General features: G+C 34.4%; 2 protein-coding genes across 3 annotated transcripts; both read left to right on the top strand.

Annotated features, from left to right (window-relative positions):
* Positions 1-1,824: 1,824 nt before the first annotated feature.
* LOC137808330 (putative disease resistance protein At5g66900) lies at positions 1,825-6,392 on the top strand. The gene is made up of 6 exons (XM_068609387.2): positions 1,825-1,919; positions 3,162-3,384; positions 3,730-4,133; positions 4,234-4,595; positions 4,887-5,101; positions 5,224-6,392. Exons 2-6 carry the CDS (start codon positions 3,204-3,206, stop codon positions 6,048-6,050), a joined length of 1,989 nt encoding a protein of 662 aa, XP_068465488.1. The 5' UTR covers positions 1,825-1,919; positions 3,162-3,203; the 3' UTR covers positions 6,051-6,392.
* A 4,938-nt stretch (positions 6,393-11,330) lies between these two features.
* LOC137808327 (putative disease resistance protein At5g66900) lies at positions 11,331-15,946 on the top strand. 2 transcript variants are annotated; one of them, XM_068609383.2, is made up of 6 exons: positions 11,331-11,600; positions 11,714-12,394; positions 13,100-13,515; positions 13,765-14,126; positions 14,449-14,720; positions 14,841-15,946. In XM_068609383.2, the coding sequence occupies exons 2-6, from the start codon at positions 11,764-11,766 to the stop codon at positions 15,668-15,670; spliced, it is 2,511 nt and encodes an 836-aa protein (XP_068465484.1). In that variant the 5' UTR covers positions 11,331-11,600; positions 11,714-11,763; the 3' UTR covers positions 15,671-15,946. The 2 variants fall into 2 exon arrangements, with proteins under 2 accessions (XP_068465484.1, XP_090155846.1); XM_090299720.1 differs by having other exon boundaries at positions 11,374-11,600; positions 11,738-12,394.
* Positions 15,947-16,677: the final 731 nt, after the last annotated feature.

Genomic DNA, 16,677 nt, shown 5'->3' with positions numbered 1-16,677 from the left:
AACATGCTATTATCAGGTGTTGGGGGACATTTGGGTAGGTATTGTAAGTGAAATTTGGAATCACAAGAATGAGGTTGTTTTTTGAGAATGGGCGGGTACACCTAGTGGAGGTTTTTACTTTAATACAAAAGAAAACTTGGTATTAGATCACGGTAAAAGAAAGGTTGGTTGTTTTCTCTTACTCTGACTGGTGTTTGGAACCTCAATGTTATATGAGGTATTTGAAAGATTGATATTTGGTGTTTCTTATTTAATGTTTGTACCCAGGTTTTGAAGTTGTGGTGTGTTCTGTGCAGTTTTTCTTGGCAGTGATGGATTGATGTGTTTGTCTTGGGTTGAGATTGGAAGTTGTTTGTGTTTTGTGCAGGTCTTTCTAGTTATGTTCTCTTATCGCAGGATCGGTTGTTGTCTTTGACAATTAGTTTGATGTAGGTTAGACTGTTGGTAAAGATTTTCTTTAGTTGTTGGATTTTGTGTCTGTTTTGAAGGTGTGCTTCACTGTTTGGTTGATGTATTTGGGAACTCTGTATCTTGTTTTTTATATGTGATTTTGAATATTGTCATGTAAGGTCTGGTGGATCCTTGACGGGTTAGGTGCAAGGAAATTTGTTTTCGTTTTGTGTATAAGGGTTAGGTAACCTAAAGTACCTCATTTTATTTTATTTATTATTTGCTGATAAAAAAATTGTGATAATGAAAAAATAAGAATAAGCTTTGCAACAACTAATTTTTATAAGTCAGATTTGTTTAAAATATATACTGTAAATTAATTATTTTTATACATGTAATTTCTATATTTAAAAGAAGTAAAGTAGTTTCAATTTACATACTGGAGATGTTAGTTTTGTTGGTATATATAACAAAACTAACATCTGCAATAATGCGCAATCTATTTCCAACCAATCTATCACGTAACAACGCAGTGAAAGACATGGATGAACTCTTCAATTGCATGAAGACTGATGAGCTTTATCTTTTGATATGTTTCTTATGAAATTTTCCTTTTTTTATTGGAAGTTGATGTTCGCTTGTAATAGTCATATGTTTAAACTGCGTACTCTCGAAACCATGCATGCATTGCAAGTTCAATGAAAACGCTCTCAGGAATGAGTTTTCTAACATCCTAATTCCAAACTATTTCCCAGGAAGTGGGAATATAACAATTCCCCATGGTGTTTCCAAGACACAAGTTTCCGAATGTGTACACTGTGAAGGATATAGTTGAGAAGTTCATGGGTAGGAATTTTTTTTTAGACAAATCAGCACAAACACGTATTTGACTGAGAATTCTTACTATATTTATTTTCAGAAATTCTACTTCGAATTTTTGTATATATCCACAACGTGCTGATGGACCTTTTCAAATTCCTTTCTATATTAATTTTAAATTTCTAAATAGGTGTTATGATTATTTTTTAATCATACCTAAACAGAATGTTTATACGTGACAGAAAAAGAAAAGGTTATTTATTTCCTACTTCTGTTCTAAACATTAACAAGTATATTTTTCTTCTTTTTCACGAAATTTCATTCTTAGGAAACAAGGAATGTATTTGCAGAAGCTGACAAAAAGCTATGATGTTAATTTATACTTAACAACAGTAAATGTAATAACTTTCATTATTCCACATATACTATGAATGAAATTTTCCTTGTAAGTAGTCTGCATAAAACGATGAATATTTATGCAAACAAATGATCTTTGGTTTTATCATTTTATATCTGATGGTGGTAACAAAGAAAGCGTAAAAGACGCGTAGAATTACAAAATTATGGTCCAAGGTGCATGACTATAAATATCTGCTTTGGGTTCTAACAATCTTTGTAGAAGAACTAAGTTGTAGCTTTCATCAGCAAGAAGGTCCTCTAACAGGAGAACAAATCCATAGGAAGAATCGCTCCTTGTGTTTCAAATTAAGGTGCATACTCCTGTAGTTGTAAATAAATGGTATTTCTTTACTACAATAATACTATATCTTTAGCTTCATTCCAACATACACTCTACACTCTTCTGGTTCACCTTTCAATGTAATATTTTATTTTAATGAATATCATCATTAGTTAGTGTCCTAAAACCTTGTTTTAGACTCATTTTATTTGGTTTAAAAATAATTATAAAGTCTGCCAATATATTGTTTATGTCAATAATGGAATTCAGATAGTGCCCCCAACAGTTTTACATTAATTACTTTTCCTCAACTCTTTGTTTTTTGTTTTTTCATTTCAAACTTACAGGAATCCTAGGCACTCTAAAGTTTTCTTTATATATGTATTATAAACAAATATTTAGAGTATATATAAACTATATTTTGAATTTAAAATGAAGAATTGTGATATAAATCTGTTTTTATAAAATACATTTTCTTTTTAAAATTAATTAAATTTTAATTTAGAAATGAGGAGGATAAATTTTCTTTTTAATTTAAATTTCCCCAGTGGTTCATATTTATTATTTTTTGGCTGATAAAAAGAATACAATTTTTTTTTCACATTATTTTGGTAAATTAAACATGTTGTCAGGTATAAAATTTTAAATTAATATACTAAAATATAATATTTATAAAATATAAAAAATAGAAATTTTAATATAAATAGTATAATTTGTAATAATTAATGAAAGTTAAAATAAAACTACAGTCCCTGCACTTGAAACTATTTTTTTCTTTTGTGTTGATCCTTTCATAAAAAAAAAATTACAATTTGTTTGCTACGTAAAATATATATACAAATTTATCCATAAAATATGATTAAGGGTTCAACAATGATAAATATTGATATGATTCATTATCATGAAACTATTAACAAAACTATTGAAATAAAAGAAAATTTGGAATATTTCAAAGATTTAAATTAAAATAAATATTAAATTTTGGAATGTTACCTTATTAGAATATTAAGTTCAATAGTGATGGGTTAATACGTGAACTTTTAAATAAAATAAATAAATTCAAATATATTTAAAACTTAAAATATGTTTAATTTATTAACTATATAATTTAAGAAAACATTAGATTATACATTGAAATTTAAGCCAACTTTGTAAGGAAATACAAATATCTCTTTTTCACTTTCCCTGATATAAACTCTATATTTAAGGCCCTTCATGCAACAGCTGAGATTCTCTGCTTAATTCTCACAACTGATCTTTGTTTGATTGAAAGGACTCAAAAAGTTGGTTATTCTTGGAAGAGTTGGCACAACCAATGAAGCGTCCTTTTGGTGTTCCTGAAAAGCATGAATTCACTGTTGGATTGGATGTACCATTTAGCAAGTTGAAGATGGAACTTCTCCATGAATCTGTGTCCATCATTGTGTTGACTGGTTTTGGAGGATCTGGGAAAACCACTCTGGCTACAAAACTTTGTTGGGACCAACAAGTCATGAGTAAGCCATAACTCTTGATGTTATTGAAGAATAAATGAATGCTTTATTATCAATGGATGAAATTAATTTCAAGCAGAATCCTCTATTTCTCTATATATTTCTGTAGTCTAGAAACATCTTAAAGCAGAGTTCAATCTTACCCAGTACTGATAGTTATGTTCTACTTTTGCATATCCATATCTAACATGGAGAAGCATTTTCTTTGATCATGAGTATTAGTTATTTTCTTTTGCGTTCATATTTTCTTCTTGTAAAGTATTAAATCTGGTAATTTATTTGTTGCAATGCATGCACAGTTACTCTAGAAAGAATACTCGGGCTCACTAATGTTTGTGGTTTCTCTAGGTAAATTCAAGGGAAATATATTATTCATCACCCTCTCTAAGGCTCCTAAATTGAAGATTATTGTAGAAAGATTATTTGAACATAGTGGAGACCAAGTGCCAGAGTTTCAAAGTGATGAAGATGCAGTTTATCAATTGGGACTTTTGCTAAGGAAAACTGATGCAAGTCCTATTCTGTTGGTTCTGGATGATGTCTGGCCTGGCTCAGAAGCCATAGTTGAGAAATTTAAAGTTCAGATATCAAATTATAAAATTCTGGTTACTTCAAGAGTTGCATTTCCTAGATTTGGCACTCCATTCATCTTAAAACCGCTTGCTCATGAAGATGCAATAACCCTTTTTCGTCACCATGCTCTCTTGAAAAATAGCAGTTCAATTATTCCTGACGAAGATCTTGTCCAAAAGGTGCTTGTTCCTTCTTTCTGACTTTACACAAGTAACTCCATTCTTGAACATTTGCAGCTTGCGCACCTAAAACCTATACTTACTTGCATTTGAAATGCAGGTGGTGAGTCATTGCAAGGGTTTACCGCTTGCCATTAAAGTTATTGGTAGATCCCTAAGTAATCGACCTTATGAATTTTGGCAAAAGATGGTGGAGGAATTGTCTCAAGGTCATTCGATACTTGATTCCAACATTGATTTACTTACTTCCCTACAAAAGATCTTAGATGTCTTGGAAGATAATTCCATCATCAAAGAGTGCTTCATGGACTTGGCTTTATTTCCTGAAGACCAAAGAATTCCTCTTGCTGCTCTCGTTGATATCTGGGCAGAGTTGTATGGACTAGATAATAATGGCATAGAAGTAATGGCCATTGTCAACAAATTGGACTCCATGAATTTGGCTAATGTCTTAGTAACAAGGTACAGTCAATGACTACTTATATTTCTCCTCAACTATTTCATCCTAATATACTCTATATACACCAAATAATTCAATAGCTTGTTAGCTCATGAAAGGAGAAGTTTATTCCTTACCAATTATTCCACAGTTACCGATTAATTTGAGAATTTAAGCCTCTTGCTTTATGTAACTCTGCATTTCTTGGTATGAACTGCTTTGAGATCAGAAGTAGATATTTATGAGTAATCATTCATGTATAGAGAGCATTTTTTTAATCTTGTGAGAGAACCTAATTTCTGCTATTGTATCAGGAAAAATACAAATGACACAGACAGTTACTACTACAATAGCCGTTTTGTCATCCTTCATGATATTCTAAGAGACTTGGCCATTTATGAAAGCACTCAAGAACAAACTGAACAGAGAAAAAGACTGATGATTGACATGGATGAAAATAAACCTGAAGGGTGTCTTATTGAACCAAAACCCCAACAGATTCGTACTCGGACTTTGTCTATATCAACTGGTTAGTTATACCTTTCTCTGAAGTATAGACATTTACTTGCAAACTAAAGATGGTAAAGAAAGTTCCCCTGTCTACCATTTGTTACTCTTCTACTATTAACACCATATGGGTTACTTTTGCAGATGAAACTTTCACTTCATATTGGTCCAACCTACTACCAGTTCAAGCTGAGATTCTGGTTTTAAACCTACGAACTAATCAGTACTCCTTTCCAAAGTTACTGAAAAAAATGAGTATACTAAAAGTTCTGATAGTCATAAAGTATGGTTTCCGTCCTTGTGAAATGATCAATTTTGAGCTACTTGGCTCACTAAACAACCTAAAACGAATCAGGCTAGAGAAGATTTGTATTCCTTCCTTTGTCATAATAAAGAATCTTAAAAAGTTATCCCTCTACATGTGTGATACAAGACAGGCTTTCGGAAACAGTAACATGCTAATTTCAGATGCTTTTCCAAATCTAGAGGACTTGAATATTGACTACAGCAAAGATATGATTGGATTGCCTAAGGGGCTGTGTGATATCACCTCCTTGAAGATGCTCAGTATTAGTAATTGCCATAAGCTTTCTGAATTGCCTCAAGAAATTGGAAACTTGGTGAATTTGAAACTCCTAAGGCTGAGTTCTTGTACTGATTTGGAAGGGATACCAAATTCTATAGTAAGACTTTCGAATCTAAGACATATGGACATCTCAAACTGCATTGGCCTTCGTAATTTACCAGAGGACTTTGGCAATCTATGTAATCTTGGAAATCTGTACATGACAAGTTGTGCAAGGTGTGAATTGCCACCCTCAATCGTAAATCTTAAGAATTTAAGGAAAGTGGTGTGTGATGAAGAGACGGCTGCTTCATGGGAACCTTTCAAGCACATGCTTCCCTATCTAAATATAGATATTCCTCAACTTGATGTTAACTTGAATTGGCTTCATGCAATTCACTCCTAATACCTGTTGCATGCAGTTGTCATTTATATCTGCAAGTTGTGGTGAATCACACCAGAAAGTAAAGGGAATAAAATATGGCTAGGTTTACACAATGGATTATGGAATAGGAAACTTCTTTATCTATGTTAGTCAATGGCGAAGGGACAATATTCTGTTTTGTCAAAAAATCTTATATGATCTGTCCAAGGAAAAATAGGGCGAGGGAATTGTTGTTGTTTAGGTTTACTGCCTCCATATTATGTAAAGTGTTAATGTTTGCGAATGAATCCTACGTATTATGTTTAGTGTTAAGGTTTGAGTGTACTTTGGTAACTGTCATTGACAACCTTCATATTATGTTTCTTTCGCGTGTAGATTTTAATTTTAATTTTAATTAGTTTATCTTTTTTTCATCATCCATATTTGCTTTGGTTTTTAAATGATAAATTATTCGGTAGAAACGAATAATATATAAAAGAAGAAGAAAAAATCCACAAACTTAATTAATTAATTTTTTTTAACTGCAAAATAAATATAGTTCATAATCTAAAATATGTTCTTTAAATTAAAATTAAAGTATCTTCTTTAAACTGGTTTAAATTCAACATATATTTTAAAAATTTTGAGTTGATCTCACTACAAAATTTGATACAATATTTATAATATATAATTCTCCAATTATACATTACAAAATTTAATTTTTGTTGTTATATTCATCTTCATCAATGTTATCTGTTTCTCCCAAATAATTCATTTATAGAATTAAAGAATTATTTTGAACCACTCACATATAGTGTATTATGATACTCACCAAACAAAAACCACTTACTTAATAATTCAAAACAATAATATTCTAATTATATTTGTTTTACTTTTTAACTTAAAATATTCTAATAATACAAACTCTCTGTAGCTACATGTAGGTCTCCAGGCTCCAAGAATTATATTACTACAACTAAGTCATATTCCCTTTAGCTTACCCATAGCTAACTATGACAATCTCATGGTCGCATAGTGAATATGTTTGCACTATCAATTAATTAAAAACTATTTTAACAAGACAATATGCAAAAATAAATTGCATTTATAATTAAGTTCTAATAAAATTTATTCTTTTCATTTTAAAAAGTTTTAACGTTAAAAAGTATGAATTTAATTTTGATACCTTAAAGAACCTAATACTAACGTGTGCAAGTCTAATTTGTATTTTTTTTTTCCAATATGTCTTCTCTTCTATTAACTTTGCACGGAAAATATATATGGACTGGAAAAGGAATGGGGTAATAATGGAGATGGTGAGGGACTCATTCTCCATTTATATCATCATCCAATATATTAACGTGAAATGTAAATTTTATTCTTAATGATTTAAAAATTTTATTTTTCGAATATTTATATTTGTAAGTCAAATTACAAAGTTCTGGATATACAAATTCATAAGTAATATGTCATTTTCAGATTTTACCATCCGAAAACTTACCTAAATAGCATAAATGACTTTCTGGATGTCAAGATCTGTAAGCAAACCTAAATGAGTTCTAGATCTCAATTCTCAGCACCATTTACAACATAACATTTTGGATATGAAAATCTGGAACTCATGACTCACTTTTGGATATAACCCCATCCGAAAGCTTAAATGAAATACAAAAATGACCTTCTGAATTTCGAAATCTAAAATGTATAAAACTCACTTTTAGATTTGTGCATCCGTAAGAAAAATAAAATCAAGAACAATGTTGGATTAAATTTTACGTTAGATGCATGTCATAAATGATATGTTGAAAAAAAAAATACAACCCACACATCATAAAAAGGAAACCTATATAAAAAAAATGGAGCATTAGCCCACGAATAAAAAAACAGTAAACTATACACAATTTTTTCCTGTTTCTTCGTACATCTTTTTTTATCTCTATATTTTTTTAATTTTAATAATATCTGAGTATGGTAAATAATATGTATCATCTTCTTTATTTTCAAAGTGATATTCTCAATAGGAATTAGTTGTGATGGTTGTTTGTGGTGACATGAACACTAACATTGCTTTAATTTGTCGTATCTGAGAATACGTCTGATTACTTTCATTGGATTATTTAGTGTAGTTCATCATTCTGATTTTGTTGTATGTATCTTCAATTATAACCTTTCTGACTTTGTGATTTTAGGACTTCACATTGGAACAAGATAGTATCACACCCACCAATGGCTGGAACGCTGCAACAAGAATTCTTCAATATTGTAAGAGATAAGTCTCTTCCATCAATGAGTCGTTTTTTCTGAATGAAGATGATGTGAAGTGCATTCATGTCTAAGGACAACTCTTTTCCGGGTATGACTTTTAATTCTATCCATTTTACAATAATATTTTCGTTTTGGACTTGTTATTTAGGGGCTTCAGAATATCTTTTGAGTGTATAATTCCAAAGTCACACAATGTAAGAAAAAAAAAATCAAGTGGCGGTGCAAAAATGAATAAAAAAACAATATTTTTACAACTGAGTAATGTTCAGTTTTCGGTAAACTCTTTTCACACAAACAAATGTTTTATTGTCATTTATTAAAATAAACGGCGTCGTTGACGGTATGGTTTGCAATGACGAAAGAAGAGGAAGAAGAGAAGAATGAAGAAGTGGGATTTGTTGAAAAGCGGAGAAGAAAAACTGAATCTCCTTCTACTCTTAACTTCCTCTTCTCTCTGTTTCTTCAGCTTCTTCCATCGTAGCTTTTCTTCTGCTTCTCCCATTTCCCTTCAACCATGCTTCATCGCTCACTCTCTCCACCCATTCGCTTCTTTATCTTCACGCTTAGTAGGGGTGGGCATGGATTATCTAGATCCAAATCCAAATAAATGGATTGGATTTAAAATCCATATCCACTTTAACTAAATCAAATATATTTGGATTTTTTTAAAATCCATTTAAAGTGGATTGAATCTAGATTAAATCCCCTTTGTCAAATTCATTTTGTCAATTACATTAAATCCATTTTGATATGGACATACACTAACTTGGCTCGAACTGGGCCTAAGCCGACTCAACCTGGACGCACACCAAAATCAACTCGGGCCTGGACGACTCGACATCAGCTCGGACCCAGACGACTCGACATCGGCCCAGGCTCGGACAACTCGACATCGAACGAGCTCTCTCAGCTCGACATCGGCCCGAGCCCAGACGACAAGACATCAAGCCCGGGACCGGACAACTCGACATCGGCCCGAGCCCAGACGACAAGACATTAGGCCCGGGACCGAACGACTCAACATCGACTCGAACCCGTACTACTCGACATCGGCCCAGGCCCGTACGACTCGACATCGACTCGAACCCGTACGACTCGACATGGCCTGGACTGGTACGACTCGACATCGGCCCGGGCCAATACGACTTGACATCGACCCGGGCCCGTACGACTCGACAACGACTCGGGCCCGTACGACTCGACATTGGCCCGAGCCCGTACGACTCGACATTGGCCCGGGCCTATACGACTCGAGATCGGCCCGGGCCCGTACGACTCGAGATCGGCCTGAGCCCGCACGACTCGAGATCGGCTCGGGCCTATACGACTCGATATTGGTCGGGCCCGTACGACTCCAGATCGGCCCGGGCCCGTACGACTCGACATCAACCGAGCCCGTACTACTCGACATCGGCCTGTGCCCGCTCGAATTGACATAGGCCTGAGCCCGCTCGAATCGACATTGGCCCGTGCCCGCTCGGCTCAACATCGGCCTGGGCCTGCTCGGCTCAACATCAATTTAGGTCCATGACAACGGCCCGAGCCCGCTCGACTTGACATCAGCCCGGGCTCGCTCGACTCGACATCGACCTGGGCCCGCTCGGCTCAATATTGACCTTAGCCCGCTCAGCTCGAAATCGGCCTCGACCCGGACGACTTGACATTTGTCCGGGCCCGGACACTCGACAACGACCCGGGCCCGAACGACTCGACATCGGTTTGGGCTTGCTCTGCTCGACATCGGCCCAGATTGTCTTAGCTCAACTTGGATCGAGCCAAGTCAAAACCCAACCCAAAATGCAATTTGGATAATCCAAAAATGTATCCAATCCATATCTAATCCATATCCAATTAAATGGATTGGATTTAAAATCCAAAAATATGGATTTGGATTTAAGATAAATCCATTTAAATGGATTAAAACTAATATGGATTTGGATCTTTATGGATTGGATTTTGTAATTTGGATTTTTTGCCCACCCTTAACGCTTACCAATCGCACAACATCTCTTCAGGTTCCATTCTCTACTTTTTTTAATTCATCTTTTATTTACAAAAAAAAATACTGAACGAAATGTCATGTTGTTGAAGATCTCACATCGACTAGAGATTAGAGTATTTCATTGTATATAAGTGGGTGCAAACCTCAACCTTATGAGCCGGTTTTATGGGGTTGAGTTAGGCTTAAAGTTCATTTTGTAATATGGTATCAGAGTCATTTCGAGCTTATCCTAGCGATTGTTTGTGTTGGGCCTATCGTGTCACTTCCTATCGGCGGCTATCGGACCACCCATAATATATAGTCACACGTTGAATTTGGCTTAAAGTCTATTTCGTAATAAAGTCAATTAGGTGTTTATTTTTTGTTGGTTGAAAGTTGAATACATTCATAAAAATTAAGTTGAGAAATCACGTCTAGTGGTTGTTACTATAACGTTTCCACCACTTTTCGCAGAAAGTCATATATGTTGTGTTTCCTATGAAATTTCCCCCGAAAGTACGTTGACAACGAATATATAGAAGAGAAAATAATTGTTTGTTTTCTTTTTCATTGAATAATTTGTCCATCTTACACGCGCTCCACCTTTTGCGGCAGGAACGTACGTTTAAAACGCTAAAATACTGGATTATTGCGTTTTAAGTATCTTGGACAGCTTCCTCTGTCTAACTCTGTAATTTCTGTCAACTTAAATGCTTGACTGTGACGTATAAATGTATGGGAATTGGTATTTGGTATTTGGTAACATGTTCTTCTAGATATTAATTGATATAGAAAATTATATAATTTATCATTTTTCTTTGCCTCCTACTTCAATCAAAGGACCTTTTCCACATGATTCACTCCCACTTGGTTTGGAACTTTGAAGAATAAGAAAAAAACAGGTAAGAAAGTGAAACAAAGAATATGAACTGTAAAAAATTAGCCGAACTCACAGATTTTTTAATCAGTGGGACTTGTGAATTTAAGAAGTTTTGTTTGTATACGTTTTCTCTCTCATCCCCCGTAAATCAAACAAAAGATTCTTTTTTTATTATATTTTTTTTACTGAACAACCTAAATCTATCTCATTAAAGTATCCGCGTATTAGAATATTAAAATGACGAAAGTCACTGGAAACAAACGCGAAGAACTCAACGTAGATTCCAAATCTTGCTTCTTGATTGATGTTAATAAATACTGCCGTTCGCGCGTTCCGAATTTTAATCTTTTCAATTTCAATAGCAACCCACTTACCGTTGCTTCGCTCCAAATTGCAAATTAAATTAGCCACAAGAAGAAGGACACAAGACGCATAGGAGGTTTGAGCAATTTTCTCAAAGGCACAGGTGTTTTTTTTAGTCTTTGATGTCACAGAATATATATATATATATATATATACTCATTTTGTTCTAAAATCTCAATTTTGTGCAACAACACTGACTTTCTATATCTTTCACAGCTTGTTCCTTGTTTGATTGAACAGAGGAAGGAGGCAACAGATTGCCTATCATGGGAGAGACCAAACAATTTGTTATTTCGACAAGATTTCAAGATGCTATGAGAATGGTCATGGACATAGTTGAAAAGGGTAGAAAGAACAAAAGAACCAAGAGAATACTGAGGTCAACCCTAATGAATATGACTCTAGTGGTGCAGGAGATAAAGCAATACAATGAACACTTGAATCCACCCAGAGAAGAAATCATCACTCTTGTCAAAGAAAAAGATGCAGGGGAAGAGATTGTGTGCAATTCCTGCTCCCGGAGCTTATGGTGGACCAAATTTCTATCTTGGTTTTCACCCTACGGGGAGGGAATTTTGCATGATAAGAACGATTCGCTTACTGCGGATGACAAGCAAGTTAAGGATATAAAAAATGCACTGTACAAGGTGAGAGAGATTATTGAGCTTCTTGATATAGAGAATTTTGAGCAGAAACTTAAAGGATCTGGAACACCAATTAAGTGTCCTTTTGGTGTTCCTGAAAACCCAGAATTTACTGTTGGCTTCGGTCCACTGTTGAGCAAGTTGAAGATGGAGCTTCTTGAGGAAGGTGTGTCCACCGTTTTGCTGTCTGGTATGGGTGGATCAGGTAAAACAACCTTGGCTACAAAGCTATGTAAGGAGGAAGAAATCAAGGGTAAGGGCTCATTCTTCTTTGGTCCTCTGATGCCTGAAAATTGGCTGACTAATTCTTCATAACTTCATTTATAGGTCCCTAACCAATTCTTCTTAACTTCATCTATGCTCGTAATGAAAATTGTTTAGAGTGATAGTTATCCCCTAACCAATTCTCCATAACTTCATTTATAGGTCTCCTCTATCTCATAGTAAAAGACAGACGAAAAAAAGTTCTCCGAAAATTTGTTTACAATGATAGTTATTCCCTAATCAATGCTTTCATAAATTCACTTATATATCCTCTATCTCATACATACAATTCTGTGTCATAAACTATTAAACTTCCACTAAAGATAGTAGAAGATGGATGAAAAATGTTTGTTTGAAAGTTGCAAACATCTATGGAAGTTTATATGTAACAGATGAAAATTGTGGCATGCAAAATGTTTTGAATCCCTATTTCTGAGATGTAGAGCAGTTTAAAGCAGAGTTCATACTTTCTGTATACTGATATCCTATGATAGATTGATACGTCTTTACATCAATAAGAACATCATATTCTTTGCAATACTGCTTTAACAGATTAGAGAAGCATTTTCTTTTGACCTGTGTTAATTTATTTTCTTTTCTGTTGTTCGATGTTCATTTAGTAAATTATTGTTTTTGTTTGTTCAAGACATCAAAACAAATGCTGTGGGCTGACAGATCTCTTTGCCTTCACCAGGTAAATTCAAGGACAATATTTTGTTTTTCACCTTCTCCCAAACGCCTAATTTGAAGAATATCGTAGAGAGATTATTTGAACATTGTGGCTACCACGTGCCTGAGTTTGTAAGTGACGAAGATGCAATTAAACGGTTGGAAGTTTTGATGAGGAAAATTGAGGGAAGTCCACTGTTGTTGGTCCTGGATGATGTTTGGCCCGGCTCAGAAGCCCTTGTTGAGAAGTTTAAATTCCAGATGTCTGATTATAAAATTTTGGTGATTTCAAGGATTGCATTTCCTAAATTTAGCACCCAATTTATCTTGAAACCACTTGCTCATGAAGATGCAATGACCCTTTTCCGTCACCATGCTCTCTTGGAAGAAAGCAGTTCAAAATGCAGTTTAAGTATTCCTAATGAAGAAATTGTCCAAAAGGTGCGTAATCTTTACTTTCTGGCACATGGGTGTGTAATCTGTAACTTCCCTTCTTGTCTGAAGTCATTCACTTCAAGTCTTGAAGTAGGCATCTCAAGATAGGAACATAACTACTTGCAATTAAAGTAAAACTTATTGTTGAGTTAGAGAGTAGAAATCTGTGTTTTAACCCCCAAAAACAATAATATGGTAGATTACCTAGGTACGACCTTTTGTTTACTAACCTTATTTGCTTGCACTGAAATGCAGGTTGTGAGATATTGCAAGGGTTTACCGCTTGCCATTAAAGTGATTGGTAGATCACTGAGTCATCAGTCTATTGAGTTGTGGCAAAAGACGGTTGAAGAGTTGTCACAAGGTCATTCTATACTTGATTCTAGTACTGAATTAATTACATGCTTCCAAAAGCTCTTGGATATTTTGGAAGATAACCCCAACACCAAGGAGTGCTTCATGGACCTTGGGTTATTTCCTGAAGATCAAAGAATTCCTCTTCCTGCTCTCATTGACATGTGGGCAGAATTGTACAAATTAGATGATGATGGCATAGAGGCAATGGAAATCATAAAAAAATTAGACTCCATGAATCTGGCTAATGTTTTAGTAGCAAGGTAAGATGACTAGTTATTTTCTCTTCCGAGCCACTTAATATATATATATATAAGGTGAATTATATTCTGAAACAAATAATTCAATAGCATGTGTAGTTCATGCAAGAATCAATTAGTAACTTATAAATAGATCAAAATGACCATTTCTCTTGGAGTGAATGTAATCTTCGCACATCACGAACTCTATATTTTTTTAACTCATTCTGAAGTCAGAAGTCGAAATTCGTAATTTATCTATCTAATAGAGAGCATGTATTGCATATAATCTTGTGGGATAATTTCTCCTTTTACTAAAGATTTTTTTTTTCTGCACATTTACCAGGAGAAATACAAGTGACTCAGACAATTACTACTACAATAACCACTTTGTCGTCCTCCATGATCTTCTAAGAGATCTTGCAATTTATCAGAACAACCGGAAACCAATTGAACAGAGAAAGAGAATTATTACTGGCATAAATGAAAATCAAAGTGAAAGGTGGTTTGGGGAAAAGAAAGAAGGCCTGATTTCTCGCTTATTGCGAAAATATCGCGGATGGCGTGTTAAACAGACTCTTCAACAGGTCTCAGCCCGCACATTGTCGATATCAACTGGTTAGTTATAACGTTTTTAAAGTGTATACTTTTAAATGGTAAAACTGCTAATAAGAAAGTAGCATTGATTTGCCACTGATTACTTTTCCCCGACTGACATCATATGGGTTGTTTTTGCAGATGAAACCTGTGGTTCATATTGGTCCGACATAAAACCATCCCAAGCAGAAGTTCTGATTTTAAATCTTCAAACTAAGAAGTACTCCTTTCCCGAGTTCATGGAGAAAATGATTAAACTAAAAGTTCTTATCATGACAAATTATGGTTTTCTTCATTCTGAACTGGACAATTTCAAACTACTAGGTTCTGTACCGAACCTGAAAAGAATCAGACTAGAGCGGATTTCTGTTCCTCACTTGGGCGCATTGAAAAATCTTAAAAAATTATCCCTCTACATGTGTAGTAACATAAACCAGGCTTTTGAAAATGGTACCATCCTAGTTTCAGATTTATTTCCAAGTTTATTAGATTTGAACATTGACTATTGCAAGGATATGGTGAGACTGCCTGATGGGATCTGTGACATTACCCCACTAAAGAAGCTCAGTATTACCAATTGCCACAAACTTTGTTCTCTGCCCCGAGAAATTGGACAGTTGCTGAATTTGGAACTCCTGAACCTAAGCTCATGTACTGACTTGGAAGAGATCCCAGAATCTATTCAAAAGCTTTCTAAGCTAAGACTTCTTGACATCTCAAACTGCATAAGCCTTCCAAATTTACCAGAGGACATTGGTAATCTATGTAATCTCAGAAATCTCAATATGACAAGCTGTGCAAGGTGTGAATTGCCATACTCAATAACCAATCTTGAGAATTTAAAGGTAGTGGTATGCGATGAGGAGACAGCTGCCTCATGGGAATCATTCGAAGCTATGCTTCCTAATCTGAAGGTGGAGGTTCCTCAAGTTGATGTTAACCTAAACTGGCTTCATTCAATAAGCTCTTAACTAACACCTAGGACCTGGTCTGATTCATGGAAGGAAACATTTGAAGCTATGCTTTCCAATCCTAAAGTCAGAAAGGTACCTCAAGTTGATGTTAACTTAAATGGTTTACCAATGGCCGTGAGTATTTTATGTATCTCGAATAAAAGTGTCCATAATAGCCCTACTTTTGTTGCCAAGTGTTATGTATTTCCGTGTAAGTTTTCTCACTTCTGAACGTTTATAAAGTACGTTTATATCCTAGAATTTAAACTTCTGCCCTCGAATTTTTCGTTCTAATTGGGTTGCTGACAAATGTGGTGTGATGTCATACCGAAATCCAGTTCGCAATAAAATAAACCTTGGAATGGACACATCTAACGACTTCTTGCAAGGTAGATACACAATCATCATCACTATCATAAATTTGATTATATCTATGCTCATGCTTTTTTAACTCACAAAGTGCTTTGTTTCGTAACTATGCAAAAGCTGGAGGAGTTTCTAGTTTTTAACAGTCGCACAGAACTACGAACTTCACAAGGGGCACCTTCTCTGTCTTTTTATGGAGCAGATAAGGTTCGGCATATTTCTTATGAGTGTACATTGACTAATTATGTAACATATTTTAGCATAATCATTGGTCTCATCGCGTGATTCTTTTGTCTTGACATATAATAATTTATTGAATAGCTTTATAGCTTTCATATAAACTCAAGTAACAAACTTCTAATTCCTCAAAATAAAGTATTAAATAGAAAGTTAAGGAATTGTATTTAAATCTTACAAAATATTTAAATTCTAATTTTAATACTTAGGAAGATGTTTATGAATATATTTAAGTTGTATATGTTTATTATCTCTTCCTATTTTAATAGTATTAAGGTTATGATATACATGAAAAGAGACCGTAAAAGAAACTATGCATGAATAAGGGATACTTCAGCATTGGTACACTTCATCTTCTCTTTTCCTTACCTCCAACAAACTTCACCATGTGATCAATACTACATTCTTACAACTTTCGTTGT

Source organism: Phaseolus vulgaris, chromosome 3 (assembly GCF_051622355.1).
Source record: "Phaseolus vulgaris cultivar YP4 chromosome 3, ASM5162235v1, whole genome shotgun sequence".
Taxonomy (NCBI): Eukaryota; Viridiplantae; Streptophyta; class Magnoliopsida; order Fabales; family Fabaceae; genus Phaseolus; species Phaseolus vulgaris.
The sequence above is the reverse complement of the archived record's forward strand: the minus strand, read 5'-3'. Positions and strand labels throughout refer to the sequence as shown.

Bases quoted from the DNA above. Each gene is read 5' to 3' on its own strand.
- LOC137808327 (XM_068609383.2), top strand. From the start codon at position 11,764: ATGGGAGAGACCAAACAATTTGTTATTTCGACAAGATTTCAAGATGCT. The intron at 12,395-13,099 runs GTAAGGGCTCAT...TGCCTTCACCAG, and splicing joins TAAGGAGGAAGAAATCAAGG to GTAAATTCAAGGACAATATT. The intron at 14,127-14,448 runs GTAAGATGACTA...CACATTTACCAG, and splicing joins GCTAATGTTTTAGTAGCAAG to GAGAAATACAAGTGACTCAG.
- LOC137808330 (XM_068609387.2), top strand. From the start codon at position 3,204: ATGAAGCGTCCTTTTGGTGTTCCTGAAAAGCATGAATTCACTGTTGGA. The intron at 3,385-3,729 runs GTAAGCCATAAC...TGGTTTCTCTAG, and splicing joins TTGGGACCAACAAGTCATGA to GTAAATTCAAGGGAAATATA. The intron at 4,134-4,233 runs GTGCTTGTTCCT...TTTGAAATGCAG, and splicing joins ACGAAGATCTTGTCCAAAAG to GTGGTGAGTCATTGCAAGGG.